Source organism: Chiloscyllium plagiosum, chromosome 11 (assembly GCF_004010195.1).
Source record: "Chiloscyllium plagiosum isolate BGI_BamShark_2017 chromosome 11, ASM401019v2, whole genome shotgun sequence".
Taxonomy (NCBI): domain Eukaryota; kingdom Metazoa; phylum Chordata; class Chondrichthyes; order Orectolobiformes; family Hemiscylliidae; genus Chiloscyllium; species Chiloscyllium plagiosum.
This window is the reverse complement of record NC_057720.1, coordinates 92,590,683-92,604,366: the sequence shown is the minus strand read 5'-3', so window position 1 is coordinate 92,604,366 and position 13,684 is coordinate 92,590,683. Positions and strand designations below refer to the sequence as shown.

Sequence of the window (13,684 nt, the reverse complement as noted above, 5' to 3'; positions counted from 1 at the left end):
GACCACGTTGGGGGGGAAATTGCGGTCCTTGAAGAAGGGGGCCATCTGTGTTGTGCGTTTTTGGAACTGGTCCTCCTGGGAGCAGATGCGGCGGAGTCGAAGGAATTGGGAGAATGGGATGGCGTTTTTACAGGGGGCAGGATGGGAGGAGGTGTAGTCCAGGTAGCTGTGGGAGTCGGTCGGTTTGTAGCTGCCTGACCTGCTGCGCTTTTCTAGCAACACATTTCCAGCTCTGATCTCCAGCATCTGCAGACCTAACTTTCTCCTCCCTGGATGCTGCCTGACCTGCTGCGCTTTTCCAGCAACACATTTCCAGCTCTGATCTCCAGCTGATCTCCAGACCTCACTTTCTCCTTAGTTGTACAATAGCCTGATTTCCCAGTTCCCAGCCCACATCAGGGCAGTGACCTTCCAGCCAAAACCGGCTGCTTTAGCACTAGGCCTGCTTTCTGTGTAATTTTCTACTTCCGTCATTACGCATTGACATGTCCAATTAACCCTTAATGATCTGGCTTGGAGATTTTTTTTAAGCCCAACACTACACCATGTGGAGTGGTCCCAAATCAGGATTGAATTTCGAACAGTAAATTAACTCCTCAGTAGTTTGCAGGGCTTTTTCTGCTAAACGCCTGCCTCTGGATGGCGAGTATTGATGGAGAGCTAGTTACGTTCATTCAAAAGAGACGGGCTTATCAGGTATCTGTCTGATTCTGTACTGTGTTCTTTAACTGTTACTCGTGCTCTGCTGATTGAGCAGGTTTGCTCAAGACTTGGATGTCTTGTGATGTCAGCTGGATGATGTGGAGCTGTGGGGGAATTTTGTGAAGGTCGGTTATGATTGTTCTTTACTTACAGCTGCAGACGCCTGCCTCCTTCGCACAGAGCGTTCAGGAGCTGACAATTGCCCTTCAACGAACTGGAGACCCCGCCAATCTGAACCGGCTTCGTCCACACCTCGAGTTACTGGCCAACATTGACCCCAGTCCAGGTACTGGAAACAACTGTTCATTTGTCAAATGTCTTAAAAACTAGTCACCTCTCACATTGTCCCAGCTCTCGGGAATTAACACATACCCATCAGTATCGTCATTCTCATAACCAACAAGAGCAACATACATTGATGTAGTGCCTTTAATATAAGAAAATGCTCCCAGTACATCTCATGTTAACAAACAAATGTTGACACTGAGTCACAAGGCAGTTATCAGGAAATAAGTAGCGAGGTGGAGAGTTTTATTGAGTAATACAACATGGAAACAGGCCCTTCAGCCCAAACTAGTCCATACTGACGATGGTGCCCATTCAGCTAGTTCCAGTTGCTTCAAGGTCCTTCCATTCGTGTACCTATCCAAATGTTTTTTTTTAAATGTATCTGTTATACCTGTCACTTTCTCTGGCAGCCCATTCCATATACGCACCACTGTGAATGGCGAAGTTGCCCCTCTGGTCCTCCTCAAATCTTGCCCCTCTCATCTTTAAACCTATGCCCTCTAGTTTTCAATTCCCCTGGGAAAAGAATATTAGCATTCATCCTATCTGTGCCCCTCATGATTTTATACACTTCAGTAAGTCACCCCTCATTCTCATACATTCCAAGGAATAAAGTTATTTTCTGACCAACCTCTCCTTATAGCTCACGCCAAGTTCTGGCAACATCCTCGTAAATCATCTTTGCACTCTTTTCAGTTTAACTACATCTTTCCTATAACGGGGCAAACAAAACTGCACACAATACTCCGAAGTGCAGCCTCATCGATGACTTACACAACTCTAACATAATATCTCAACTCCTATACTTGATGCCTCCACCAATGAAGACCAACATGCTAAATGCCGCCTTCACCACCCTATCTACCTGTAACGAGCTTTCGAAGAACAATGTACTTGTACTCCTAAGTCCCTCTGTTCCACAACACTCCTCAGGACCTTACCATTTACTGTATAAGTCCTACCTTGGTTTGACTTTCCAAAGTGCAACACTTCACACTTACCTGTGTTGAATTGCATTTGCCAGTCCTCAGCCCACTTTCCCATCTGATCAAGATCCACCTGTAATATTTGATAACCTTCCTCGCTCTCAATGATTTTGTATCATCCGCAAACATAGAACATTACAGTGCAGTACTGGCCCTTCGACACTCAATGTTATGCTGACCTGAGAAACCAATCTGAAGCCCATCTACCCTACACTATTCCATTTTAATCCAAATGTCTACCCAATGACCATTTAAATGCCTTTAGTTGGCGAGTCTACTACTGTTGCAGGCAGGTCGTTCCACGCTCCAACCACTGAATAAAGCAACTACCTCTGACATCTGTCTATATCCATCACCCCTCAATTTAAAACTATATCTTCTCATGCTAGCCATCACTATCTGATGAAAAAGGCTCTCTCTGTCCACTCCATCTAACCCTGTAGTTTACTTATATATCTCAACTAAGTCGCCTCTCAACCTTCTTTTGTCTAACGAAAACAGCTTCAAGCCCCTCAGCCTTTCCTCAAAGGACCTTCCCTCCATACTAGGCAACATCCTGGTAAATCTCCTCTGAACCCTTTCCAGTGCTTCTACATCCTTCCTATAATGCGGTGACTAGAACTGTACACAGTATTTCAAGTGCGGCTGCACTAGAGGTTTGTACAGCATGACCTCATGGCTCTGAAACTCAATCCCTCTACCAATAAGAGCTAGCGCCCCGTATGCCTTCATAACAACCCTATCAACCTGGGTGGCAACTTTCAGGGATCCACGCACATGGACACAGAGTTCTCTCTGTTTATCTATACCACCAAGAATCTTACCATTAGCCCCATACTCTTTATTCCTGTTACTCCTTCCAAAGTGAATCACCTCACACTTTGCTGCATTAAACTCCATTTGCCACCTCTAAGCCCAACTTACTAATACTTGTACATTTGCATCCAGACTATGTAAATAACAAATAGCAAAGGTCCCAGCACCAATCCCCTGTGGCACACCACTAGTCACAGATCTCCAGTTTGAGAAACAACCTTTAGCTATCACCGTCTGCTTCCTACTATCAAGCCAATTTTGAATCCAATTAGCTAGCTCTCCCTGGATCTCATGCAACCTAACCTTCGTAACTAGTCTGCCTTGTGGGACTTTGTCACAGGCCTTACTGAAGTCCATATAGACAACATCCACTGCCCTACCCTCATCCATCCTCTTGGTTATCTCTTTGAAAAACTCTAAAAGATTTGTCAGACATGACTTCCCATGCACAAATACAATACTGACTGTCCCTAATCAGACTTGATTATCTAAATGTTGGTCGATCCTGTTCCTCCGTATCCCCTCCAACAACTTGCCTACCACTGATGTCAGGTTCACTAGCCTGCAGTTTCCTGGCTTGTCTTTGCTACCTTTCTTAAACAATAGAAGAACATTAGCAACACTCCAGTCTTCTGGAACTTCACCAGTGGCTAAAGATGAAGCAAAACTCTCTGCAGAGAGCTATGCATGCATTGGTTCATTTGGATAGGTATGTGGATGGGAAGGGTCTGATGGGATACAGACCAAATGTGGGCAATTGGAACTAGCTGAGTGGGCACCATGGACTAGTTTGGGCCGAAGGGCCTTTTTCGATGCAGGGAATTCCAGAGTTTACAGCCTGGACAGCCGAAGATTGTCGCCAGTGGTGGAGCGATTAAATGAGGGTTGCTTGAGGCTAGATTTAGCAGAGAGCTGAGATACCAGAGTATTGAAAGTTGAACAAGACTATAGCAACTTGAGGTTTGGGGGTGGGGGGAATAGGATGGAAGCGGGTCTGTTGAGTCCGCTGAAAAAAAAGTGAAGTCGCAGGGAGATAAGATAGTGAAGAAGGCGTTTGGTATGCTTTCCTTTATTGGTGAGAGTATTGAATACAGGAGTTGGGAGGTCATGTTGTGGCTGTATAGGACATTGGTTAGGCCACTGTTGGAATATTGCGTGCAATTCTGGTCTCCTTCCTATCAGAAAGATGTTGTGAAACTTGAAAGGGTTCAGAAAAGATTTACAAGGATGTTGCCAGGGTTGGAGAATTTGAGCTACAGGGAGAACCTGAACAGGCTGGGGCTGTTTTCCTTGGAGCGTCAGAGGCTGAGGGGTGACCTTTTTGGAGGTTTATAAAATCATGAGGGGCATGGATAGGATAAATAGACAAAGTCTTTTCCCTGGAGTGGGGGAGTCCAGAACTAGAGGGCATAGGTTTAGGGAGAGAGGGGGAAAAACTTAAAAGGAACCTAAGGAGCAACTGTTTCATTCAGAGGGTGGTGCGCAGTTGGAATGAGCTGACAAAGGAAATGATGGAGGCTGGTATGATTACAACACTTAAAAGGTGTCCAGATGGGTATATGAATAGGAAGGGTTTAGAGAGATATGGGCCGACTGCTGGCAAATGGGACAAGATTAGGTGAGGATATCTGGTCTGCATGAACGAGTAGGGCTGAAGGGTCTGTTTCCGTGCTGTACATCTCAGATTTGGAGGGAACTGCTTCACTGGAGGAATGCACAGCCTGGGAGGGTAGATGAGATGGAAACTCTCATCCTTTTAAAAAGTCGAGAATGTGTTGCTGGGAAAGCACAACAGGTCAGGCAGCATCCGAGGAGCAAGAGAATCGACATTTTGGGCATAAGCCCTTCCTAAGGATTCATTTTCTAACTAAGGGCCTATGTCGGAAACGTCAATTCTCCTGCTCCACGGATGCTGCCTGACCTGCTGTGCCTTCCCAGCAATGCACTCTCAACTCTGATCTCCAGCATCCGCAGTCTTTCACTTTCTCCGAACCCTTTTTAAAAGTACTTGGATGATCACTTAAAGTGAGGAAATGACCTGGGAGTTGCAGTGAGAGATCACTTAAAGTGTCATAGCGTTCAAGACTATGGGCCTAGTATGGGAAAGTGGGACTCAAGTAGTTAGTAGTTATACCTTTTAGCTCTACAGATTCAATGGGCCAAAGAGCCTCCTTGGTACTACATGATTCTGTGAGCTTCAGAATAGCTCAGCAAGTGCACGAGTGATGAGTGAAAAGAACTCAGTTCCATTTAAGATATAGGTTGCAGATAAGACCATAAGACATAGGAGTGGAAGTAAGATACGGCCAGCCTGAGACAGGTTGGATGATCTTTGAAAGTTGGAAGCTGCACCTTATTGTACCCAGTTATAAATCTTGGCATTTTCTCGAGGACTTTACAGCGAAACCTCGAAGTGATCATTCTGTGCCATAAATGTGGCCGTGATGCAATGACATCCGTACTGCCTGAGTTCCCAACAGCTGCAGATGATAACTAATGGCGAAGGATGGCTGGCATGGATTGTACCATCCTCAGCCCACAGCAGCAGTCAGTTCATATTTAGACCCTCTCTTTACCTTCGCTTACATACACAGCCTTCCTTAAAGCCTACTTAGTATTTTGGTCACTTGACCTAAGTGACCTTTGGCTTGCTATGTTTTGTTTGATAGTCAGTTCAGTGAAACACCTTGGGAATATTTTGGTCTGCTGCAAGGAGCTGTCCCATAAGAACTAGTAGCAGAAGCAGGCAATTCAGCTCCTTGAGCCTGCTCTACCATTTCACACGATCATGGCTGATCTCATCTCGGCCTCAACTCCACTTTTCCATCCGTTCCCTATAACCCTTTAACCCTTTAACCCAATAAGGATTAAAAGTCTATTTCCTCCTTACATTTATTCAGTATGCCAGCATTCTCTGGTAGTCAATTCCATAGGTTCCTGTCCCTTTTGAGAGAAATGATTCCTCCTCATCTCTGTTTTAAACCTGCTACCCTATATCCTAAAACTATGACACCTCGCTCTAGATTTCCCCACATGGGGGAGTCATCCTCTATCCACTTTGTCATTCCCCTTAAGCATCACCCTGCCGAAGGAAGGATGCTGTGAAACTTGAAAGGATTCAGAAAAGATTTACAAGGATGTTGCTGCGATTGGAGGGTTTAAGCTATGGGGGGAGGTTGAATAGGCTGAGGCTATTTTCCCTGCAGTGTCTGAGGCTGAGGGGTGATCTTACAGAGATTTATAAAATCATGAGGGGCATGAATAAGGTAAATAGCCAAGGTCTTTTCCCCAGAGCAGGGGAGTCCAGAAATACAGAGATCTCTGCGACGTTTTCATGCAGAGGGTGGTGCGTGTATAGAATGAGCTGCCAGAGGAAGTGGTGAAGGCTGATACAGTTACAGCATTAAAAAAAGCATCTGGATGTCTGCATGAATAGGAAGAGATATGGGCCAAATACTGGCAAACAGGCCCAGATTAACTTAGGATATCTGTTCGGCATGGGCACATTGGACCAAAGCATCTATTTCCATGCTGTACCATTTTTTTAGATTAGATTACTTAGTGTGGAAACAGGCCCTTTCGGCCCAACAAGTCCACACCGACCCGCCGAAGCGCAACCCACCCATACCCCTACATTTACCCCTTACCTAACACTACAGGCAATTTAGTATGGCCAATTCACCTGACCTGCACATCTTTGGACTGTGGGAGGAAACCGGAGCACCCGGAGGAAACCCACGCAGACACGGGGAGAACGTGCAAACTCCACACAGTCAGTCGCCTGAGGCAGGAATTGAACCCGGGTCTCTGGCGCTGTGAGGCAGCAGTGCTAACCACTGTGCCACCGTGCCGCCCACAACTCTATCTTAAATACCTCCATTATGTGTGTGATCTTTGAGAAGATTTGTAGCTCAGGTTGAGGTTCTGGATGCAAGTTTGCTCGCTGAGCTGGAATGGTTTTCAGACATTTCATCACCTTACAAGGTAACATCATCAGTGAGCCTCCGGTGAAGCGCTGATGGTATGTCGCACTTTCTATGTGTGTTTAGGTTTCTTTGGGTGGGTGATGTCATTTCCGGTTCTTTTTCTCGGAGAATGGTAGATGGGATCCAAATCGGCGTGTTTATTGATACAGTTCTGGTTGGAATGCCATGCTTCAAGGAATTCTCGTCGATGTCTGTTTGGCTCGTCCTAGGATGGATGTGTTGTCCCAATCGATGTGGTGTCCTTCTTTGTCTGTTTGTAAGGATATTAGTGACAGTGGGTCATGTCTTTTTGTGGCTAGTTGATGTTCATGTATCCTGGTCTAGTTGTCTGCCTGTTTATCTGATGTAGTGTTTGTTACAGTTGTTGCAAGGTATTTTGTAAACTGCATTCGTTTTGCTTGTTGTCTGTATAGGGTCTTTTAAATTCATTAGCCGCTGTTGTAGTATGTTGGTAGGTTTGTGGGCTACCATGATGCCAAGAGATCTGAGTAGTCTGGAAGTCATTTCAGAGATGTCTTTGTAGGGTAAAGTGGCGAGAGATTTTGGGCACGTTGTGTCTGCTTTTTTGAGTTTGTTGCTGAGGAATCGGCAGACTGTTTATATTAGGTATCTGTTCGAATTGAATACGCTGTATAGGTATTTCTGTTGTTAATAACTGCTCGGTGCTACAGTGTGGTAGCTCATTGAAATGTCCTAATGCAGCTCCGTTTGTGGGTGTTGGGATGATTGCATCTATAGTTAAGTATTTGGTCTGTGTGTGTTGTTTTCCTGTCGGCACACATTTGAAGTTCCCCGTTGAACGTTTGCTCTACTGTGACATCTAGAAATGGTAGTTTATTGCTCTCTTTTTTGTGAATTTTATGCCAGTGAGGATATTATTGATGGTGTTGTAGGTTTCCTCTAATTTGCTTCGTTGGTGATGACAGAGGTGTCATCCACGTAGCGGATCCAAAGTTTGGTTTGGATAGTTGGGAGAGCTGTTTTTTTTCGAGTCTCTGCATTACCACGTCTGCCTAGGAACCCTGGAATTGGTGATCCCATTGGTGTTCCAAAGAAACACTGATGCTACAAGAGCAACCAAAGATACAAACACCAGACAGTGCCAATGTCATCTGCAAAGATAACATTGTTAAGCACATTCAACACCTACAAACAAATCAATGGAATACCCATGGGATCGCCAGTATCAGAGTTCCTAGCGGACGTGGTAATGCAGAGACTGCAAAGCAGCTCTCCCAACCATCCATCTCAAACTTTGGATCTGCTATGTGGTTGATAACTTTGTCATCACAAAACGAAGCAAATTAGAGGAAACCTACAACACCATCAATAATATCCTCACTGGCATAAAATTCACAAAAGAGGAGGAGAACAACAACAAATTGCCATTCCTAGATGTCACAGTAGAGCAAACAATCAACGGGGAACTTCAAACCTGTGTCTACAGGAAACCAACACACATGGACCAAATACTTAACGACAGAAGCAATCATCCCAACACCCACAAAAGGAGCTGCATTAGGACATTTTTTCAATGAGCTACCACACACTGCAGCACCAAGGAACTATGAAGAGCAGAAGAGAAATGCCTATACGGCATATTCAAGAAGATACCCAATAAACACAGTCCACCAATTGCTCAGCAACAAACCCAAACAAGCAGACACAACACGCCCAAATACTGTAGCCACTTTACCCTCCATCAAAGGCATCTCTGAAATGACTTCCAGACTACTCAGATCTCTTGGCATCACGGTAGCCCACAAACCTACTAAATCAGTAGCTAATGAACTTGGAAGATCTTATACAGACAACAAGCAAAACTAATGTCATTTATATGGTACCTTGCAAGGACTGTAACAAACACTACACTGGACAAACGGGCAAAAAACTAGCCACCAGGATACATGAACATCAACTAGCCACAAAAAGACATGACCCACTGTCACTAATATCCTTACAAACAGACAAAGAAGGACACCACATCAACTGGGACAACACATCCATCCTAGGATGAGCCAAACAGACACGGACGAGAATTCCTTGAAGCATGGCATTCCAACTGGAATTCTATCAATAAACACGTCAGTTTGGATCCCATCTACCATCCTCTGAGAAAAAGAACCGGAAATGACATCGCCCACAAATAGAAAGCGGGACATATCACCAGCGCTTCACCAGAGGCTGACTGTTGAGGTTACCCAGTAAGGTGACAAAATATCTGAAAACAACCCTTGCAGCTCAGCGAGCAAACTTCCGGCCAGAACTTCATTCTTCTCTACTGTAGAGTGTGTAGGCCAGAAATGCTCAAACTTTCCCCGTAAGGTGAGTTTTCATCTCTGGAGCTAGTTTAGAGAACCTCCTCTGAACTGCCTCCAATACAATTGCAGTCAATCCTCCCTATCCGTGAGGATTCCATTTCTGAGAGCCTCAGCAAATGATGACATTTTGAGAATGTGGAGCTCATTTTACAATAAATGTTAAAGATAAGTTAGAAATCATGGATACGTGAGTTTTGCAGCAGATATTGAATTTTGTTGCCAAATTGTGTGTTAGGCAAATTCGCGAATCATGAATTTGAGATAGAGGATTTACTGCACATCCTTCCTCAAGGGATCAGAACTGTACACTGTGCTCCAGAAAAGGTCTCCCCAATATCTTGCACAACTTCGACAACACTTTTATGCTCCATTCCTTCAGTAAAAATATGCCAAAATCCCATTTGTCCTCATTATGACCTGCTGTACCTACATTAGTGCTTTCCGCTCAGGTTTCTGTCCTGTCAGTGAGAGGATTCTGGGCGTTCCTCTTGCTAAATGAGAGTTCAATTTGCTAATTGCAATGTTCTCTGTTGTTCTCTTTGTATAACTTCCTGATCTTCTGTTATTTCTGCAGATGCCCCTCCTCCAACATGGGAGCAGCTGGAATGTGGCCTGGTGGCAGTAAAGACTGTAGTGCATGGCCTGGTGGATTTTATACAGAACCACAGCAAGAAAGGCACCGACCAACAACAGGTAAGGAAACTGACCAACGCTAAATTTGGACTTGACAAACAGTTAGAAAGCTGAATACCATAAATGCTAATAGTTCTGATGATAGGTCATTGACCTGAAATGTTAATTCTCTTTCTCAACAAATGTTGGCTGATCTGAATATTTAAAGCTTTTCTTGTTTTCACAATTTGACAAGACTCCATTTTCTGGACTGGAATCATTCTCCACATTCTGTACATGGGTCAGTGGAAACGCACTTGCTTTCAGGTCTGAGTATTGATCTTTCAGCTTCACAGATCAATGTCGCATTGCTGTCAGTCAGAACTCACTGTGCACAAATAGTCTGCTGCACTCCCAACTTCAAACGGGTGCAGACCAAGCTCTTTCTGAACTCGGTCTGTGCACAGTGCTGCCTCCTTCACAGTTAAAAATCGCACAGCACCAAGTTATAGTCCAACAGGTTTATTTGGCAGCATAGCTTTCAGAGCGCTGCTCCTTTACCAGGTGGTTGTGGAGTGTAAGGTCATAAGACACAATTTTCAGCAAAAGATTACAGCGTCATGCAACTGAAATGATACATTGAACAAATCTGAATTGTTGAGTCTTTCTTTTTGGAATGGGTTGCAAGTTTCGGTTCATTAATATGTAAATCCCAGAACTACTTTTAAGTCGTCATTTTTTAGATTCTCTACAGTGTGGAAACAGGCCCTACGGCCCAACAAGTCCACACCGTCCCTCCAAAGAGCAACCCATCCAGACCCATTCCCCTACATTTACCCCTGACAAAATGCACCTAACAACACTACAGGCAGTTTAGCACAGCCAATTCACCTAACCTGCACATCTTTGGACTGTGGGAGGAAACCCACGATTCTCACCCAAACATCACCCAGTCACAACACACTGCCATCCGTGCTCTCAAAACCACATTGTCATCAAGCCAGCAGATAAAGGAGGAGCCATCGTCATTCAAGCTAACACAGATTACTGCAAGTAAGTATACCAACAACTGAACAACCAGGAACACTATAGGCAACTACTGGCTGATCTGATGGAAGAACACACCGGTGAATTAAACACATTGATCAAGACTTGTGATCCAGTCCTTCAGGATTCCCTATTTGCTGTCATCCCGTGCAATTACCTTAGCTGTAGTCTCCCGGGTTCGCCTTTACTCGGCCGCTGCTCCCACTCGGCCGCTGCTCCCACTCAGCGGCCGAGTAAAGGCCGACTTTACTCGGCCGACTTCTCTTACCTCCTGAAGATATTCAGCGTCAACACACCTGGAGGCTACAACGTGTCAGGCAATGTGTGAGAACCTCACTGGCTATGTCGAAGGCATCTTGAAACCCATTGTACAAGGGACCTCCAGCTTCTGTCGCAACACTACAGATTTCTCTCAGAAACTCAGCACCCCCGGACTAGTCGAACCGGGAACCTTCCTCGTCACAGTGGGTGTTTCCGCTCTCTACACCAGCATCCCCCACAATGACAGTCTCACTGCTACAGCTTCAGTACTCAATACCAACTACTGCCAATATCTGAGCACCGTCCTTCAACTCATCGGCTTCGTTCTCGGCCACAACATTTTCACCTTTGACAACCAGTTCTTCATCCAGACACACAGAACAGCCATGGGGACCAAATTTGCACACCACTATGCCAGTATTTTCATGCACAAGTTGGAACAAGACTTCTTTGCTGCACAGGACCTCCAACTAATACTATACACCAGATATATTGACGACCTTTCCTTTCTCTGGATGCATGGCGAGGCGTCACTGAAACAACCACCCAGTGATAGCAACAGGTTTCATCCCACCATCAGTCTCATTCTTGGACACATGCGTCTCTATCAAAGATAAGCAGCTCAGTACCTCACTCAACTGCAAACCCATTGATAACCTCACAATGCTACACTTCTCTAGCTTCCACTCAAAACACATTAAAATAGCCATCCCCCTACGGACAATCTCTCCACATGCACAGAGTCAGTTCAGATGAGGAGGAACATGACGGATGCCTGAAGGTGCTCAAGGATGCCTCCGTAAGAACTGGGTACAATGCTCAACTCCTCAATCACCAGTTCCGACGTGTCACAGCGAGAAACCGTAATGACCTCCTCAGGAGTGAGACACACCGAACCGATAGGATACCCTTCATTGTCCAGTACTTCCCAAGAGCTGAAAAACTACATGTTCTTCGCAGCCTGCAACACATTATCAATGAGGATGGGCATCTCTCCAAGACCATCCCTATGCCTCCACTTCTCGCCTTTTAATCAACCACTAAACCTTAAACAGACGGTTGTTCACAGCAAACTGTCCGGCTTTCAGGACAACATCGACCACAACACTCTGCAACCCTGTCATGTCGAACATTGCAAGACGTGTCAGTGTCAGCAAAGATGCCACCATTATCCTTGGGGGCACCACCCACCGTGTACGCAGCAGGTACTCATGTGACTCTGCCAACATTATCTATCTCATGCGCTGCAGGCAAGGATGCCCTGAGGCATGGTACCTTGGCGAGACCAAACAGACGCTAAGACGGACTTCGCTTAACAATCAACAGACAGGGATGTTCCCTCCCAGTCGGAGAGCACTTCAGTGGTCAGGGACATTCGGCATTGGATCTTCGGGTGTCTGTCCTCCAAGGCGGACTTCGGGATAGGCAACAACGCAGAGTGGCCTAGCAGAGGCTGATAGCCAAGTTGAGTACCCATGGGGGTGGCCTCAACTGGGATCTTGGGTTCATATCACACTACAGGTGATCCCACTACTCCATACACGCACACTCTTTCTCACGCGCACACGCACAAGAGCACACATTCAGACACACTCCTACATACACTCTCACGCAGACACGCTCTCTCAATTGCCTCCCTCACTCGACACCCTCCCCATACTGACAGACTTATACTCCATCTCATCCACATACGCTGTACCAAGCTTTCACTCACGCAAATGTGCACCCTTTCACACATACATGCATACTTGCTCTATGTCTCTCTCATGCTTGTGCACACACACAAATCTATGGGTTGAGTTTGTATTTACAGAATTATATTTGTAGATATATTCTATTTTGCTCAAAGTGCATAATCTGCAGGTTGTCAATACATCTAAATTCCACTGGAAAATGGAACCAGTTTGACTCCAGGTTGGGATAGATTCTAACCTCACCTTGAATGCATTGTTTGAGCTGAGATGTCACCTTTTGTTACAAAACCTAAAGTTATCTCAAGAAGGTGACTTAAAGGAAGTTCTGGGATTTACATATTAATGAACCAAAACTTGCAACCCTAAAGGACCAAAAACTTAACAATTCAGGTTTGTTCAAAATTTCATTTCAGTTGCATGACACTGTAATCTTTTGCTGTAAATTCTGTGTCCTATGATCTTCCACCTGATGGAGTAGCGCTCAGAAAGCTAGTGCTTCCAAATAAACCTGTTGGACTATAATCCGGTGTTGTGATTTTTAACTTTGTCCACCCGTGTCCAACACCGACTTCTCCACATCATGCCTCCTTCACAACTTATTCAGTACCTGTTTGCAGTGATGCAGCAGAGGTTTGGAGCTCACAAGAGTGAAGTAGAAACCATATCTCACTGCTCCCTGATGTAATAACTATAATGCGTTGCTTTTATACAATGCCATCGGATAGTTGATTTTATCTTTTCAGAACCGAAGAAAATCCTACATAAGTAACTGGAGTAGGAGTAAACCATATGACCCCTCAGGCCTATCCTGTCATTCACTTCAATCATGGCTGATTAGCAACTTTAACTTCATTTCCCACCCACCCCTCAAATCTCTTGAATTTCCCCGGTCTTCCAAAACTCTCACCATCCCTGCCTTGATGCAACCTTCTGGGTTCAAGGAAATCTAAAGATTCTCAACCCTTTAAGTG

The 13,684-nt window shown here is 45.1% G+C and overlaps 1 protein-coding gene across 4 annotated transcripts in view; it reads left to right on the top strand.

Moving 5' to 3' along the window:
• The window catches only part of LOC122554671 (roquin-1-like), a 125,271-nt gene that overhangs the window by 67,214 nt on the left and 44,373 nt on the right, over positions 1-13,684 (top strand). For all 4 annotated transcript variants that reach the window (XM_043700038.1, XM_043700037.1, XM_043700040.1 and 1 more), the window contains exons 7-8: positions 856-988; positions 9,674-9,792. In XM_043700038.1, the coding sequence (XP_043555973.1) occupies positions 856-988; positions 9,674-9,792 (252 nt within the window). The remainder of the gene's footprint in view (positions 1-855; positions 989-9,673; positions 9,793-13,684) is intronic.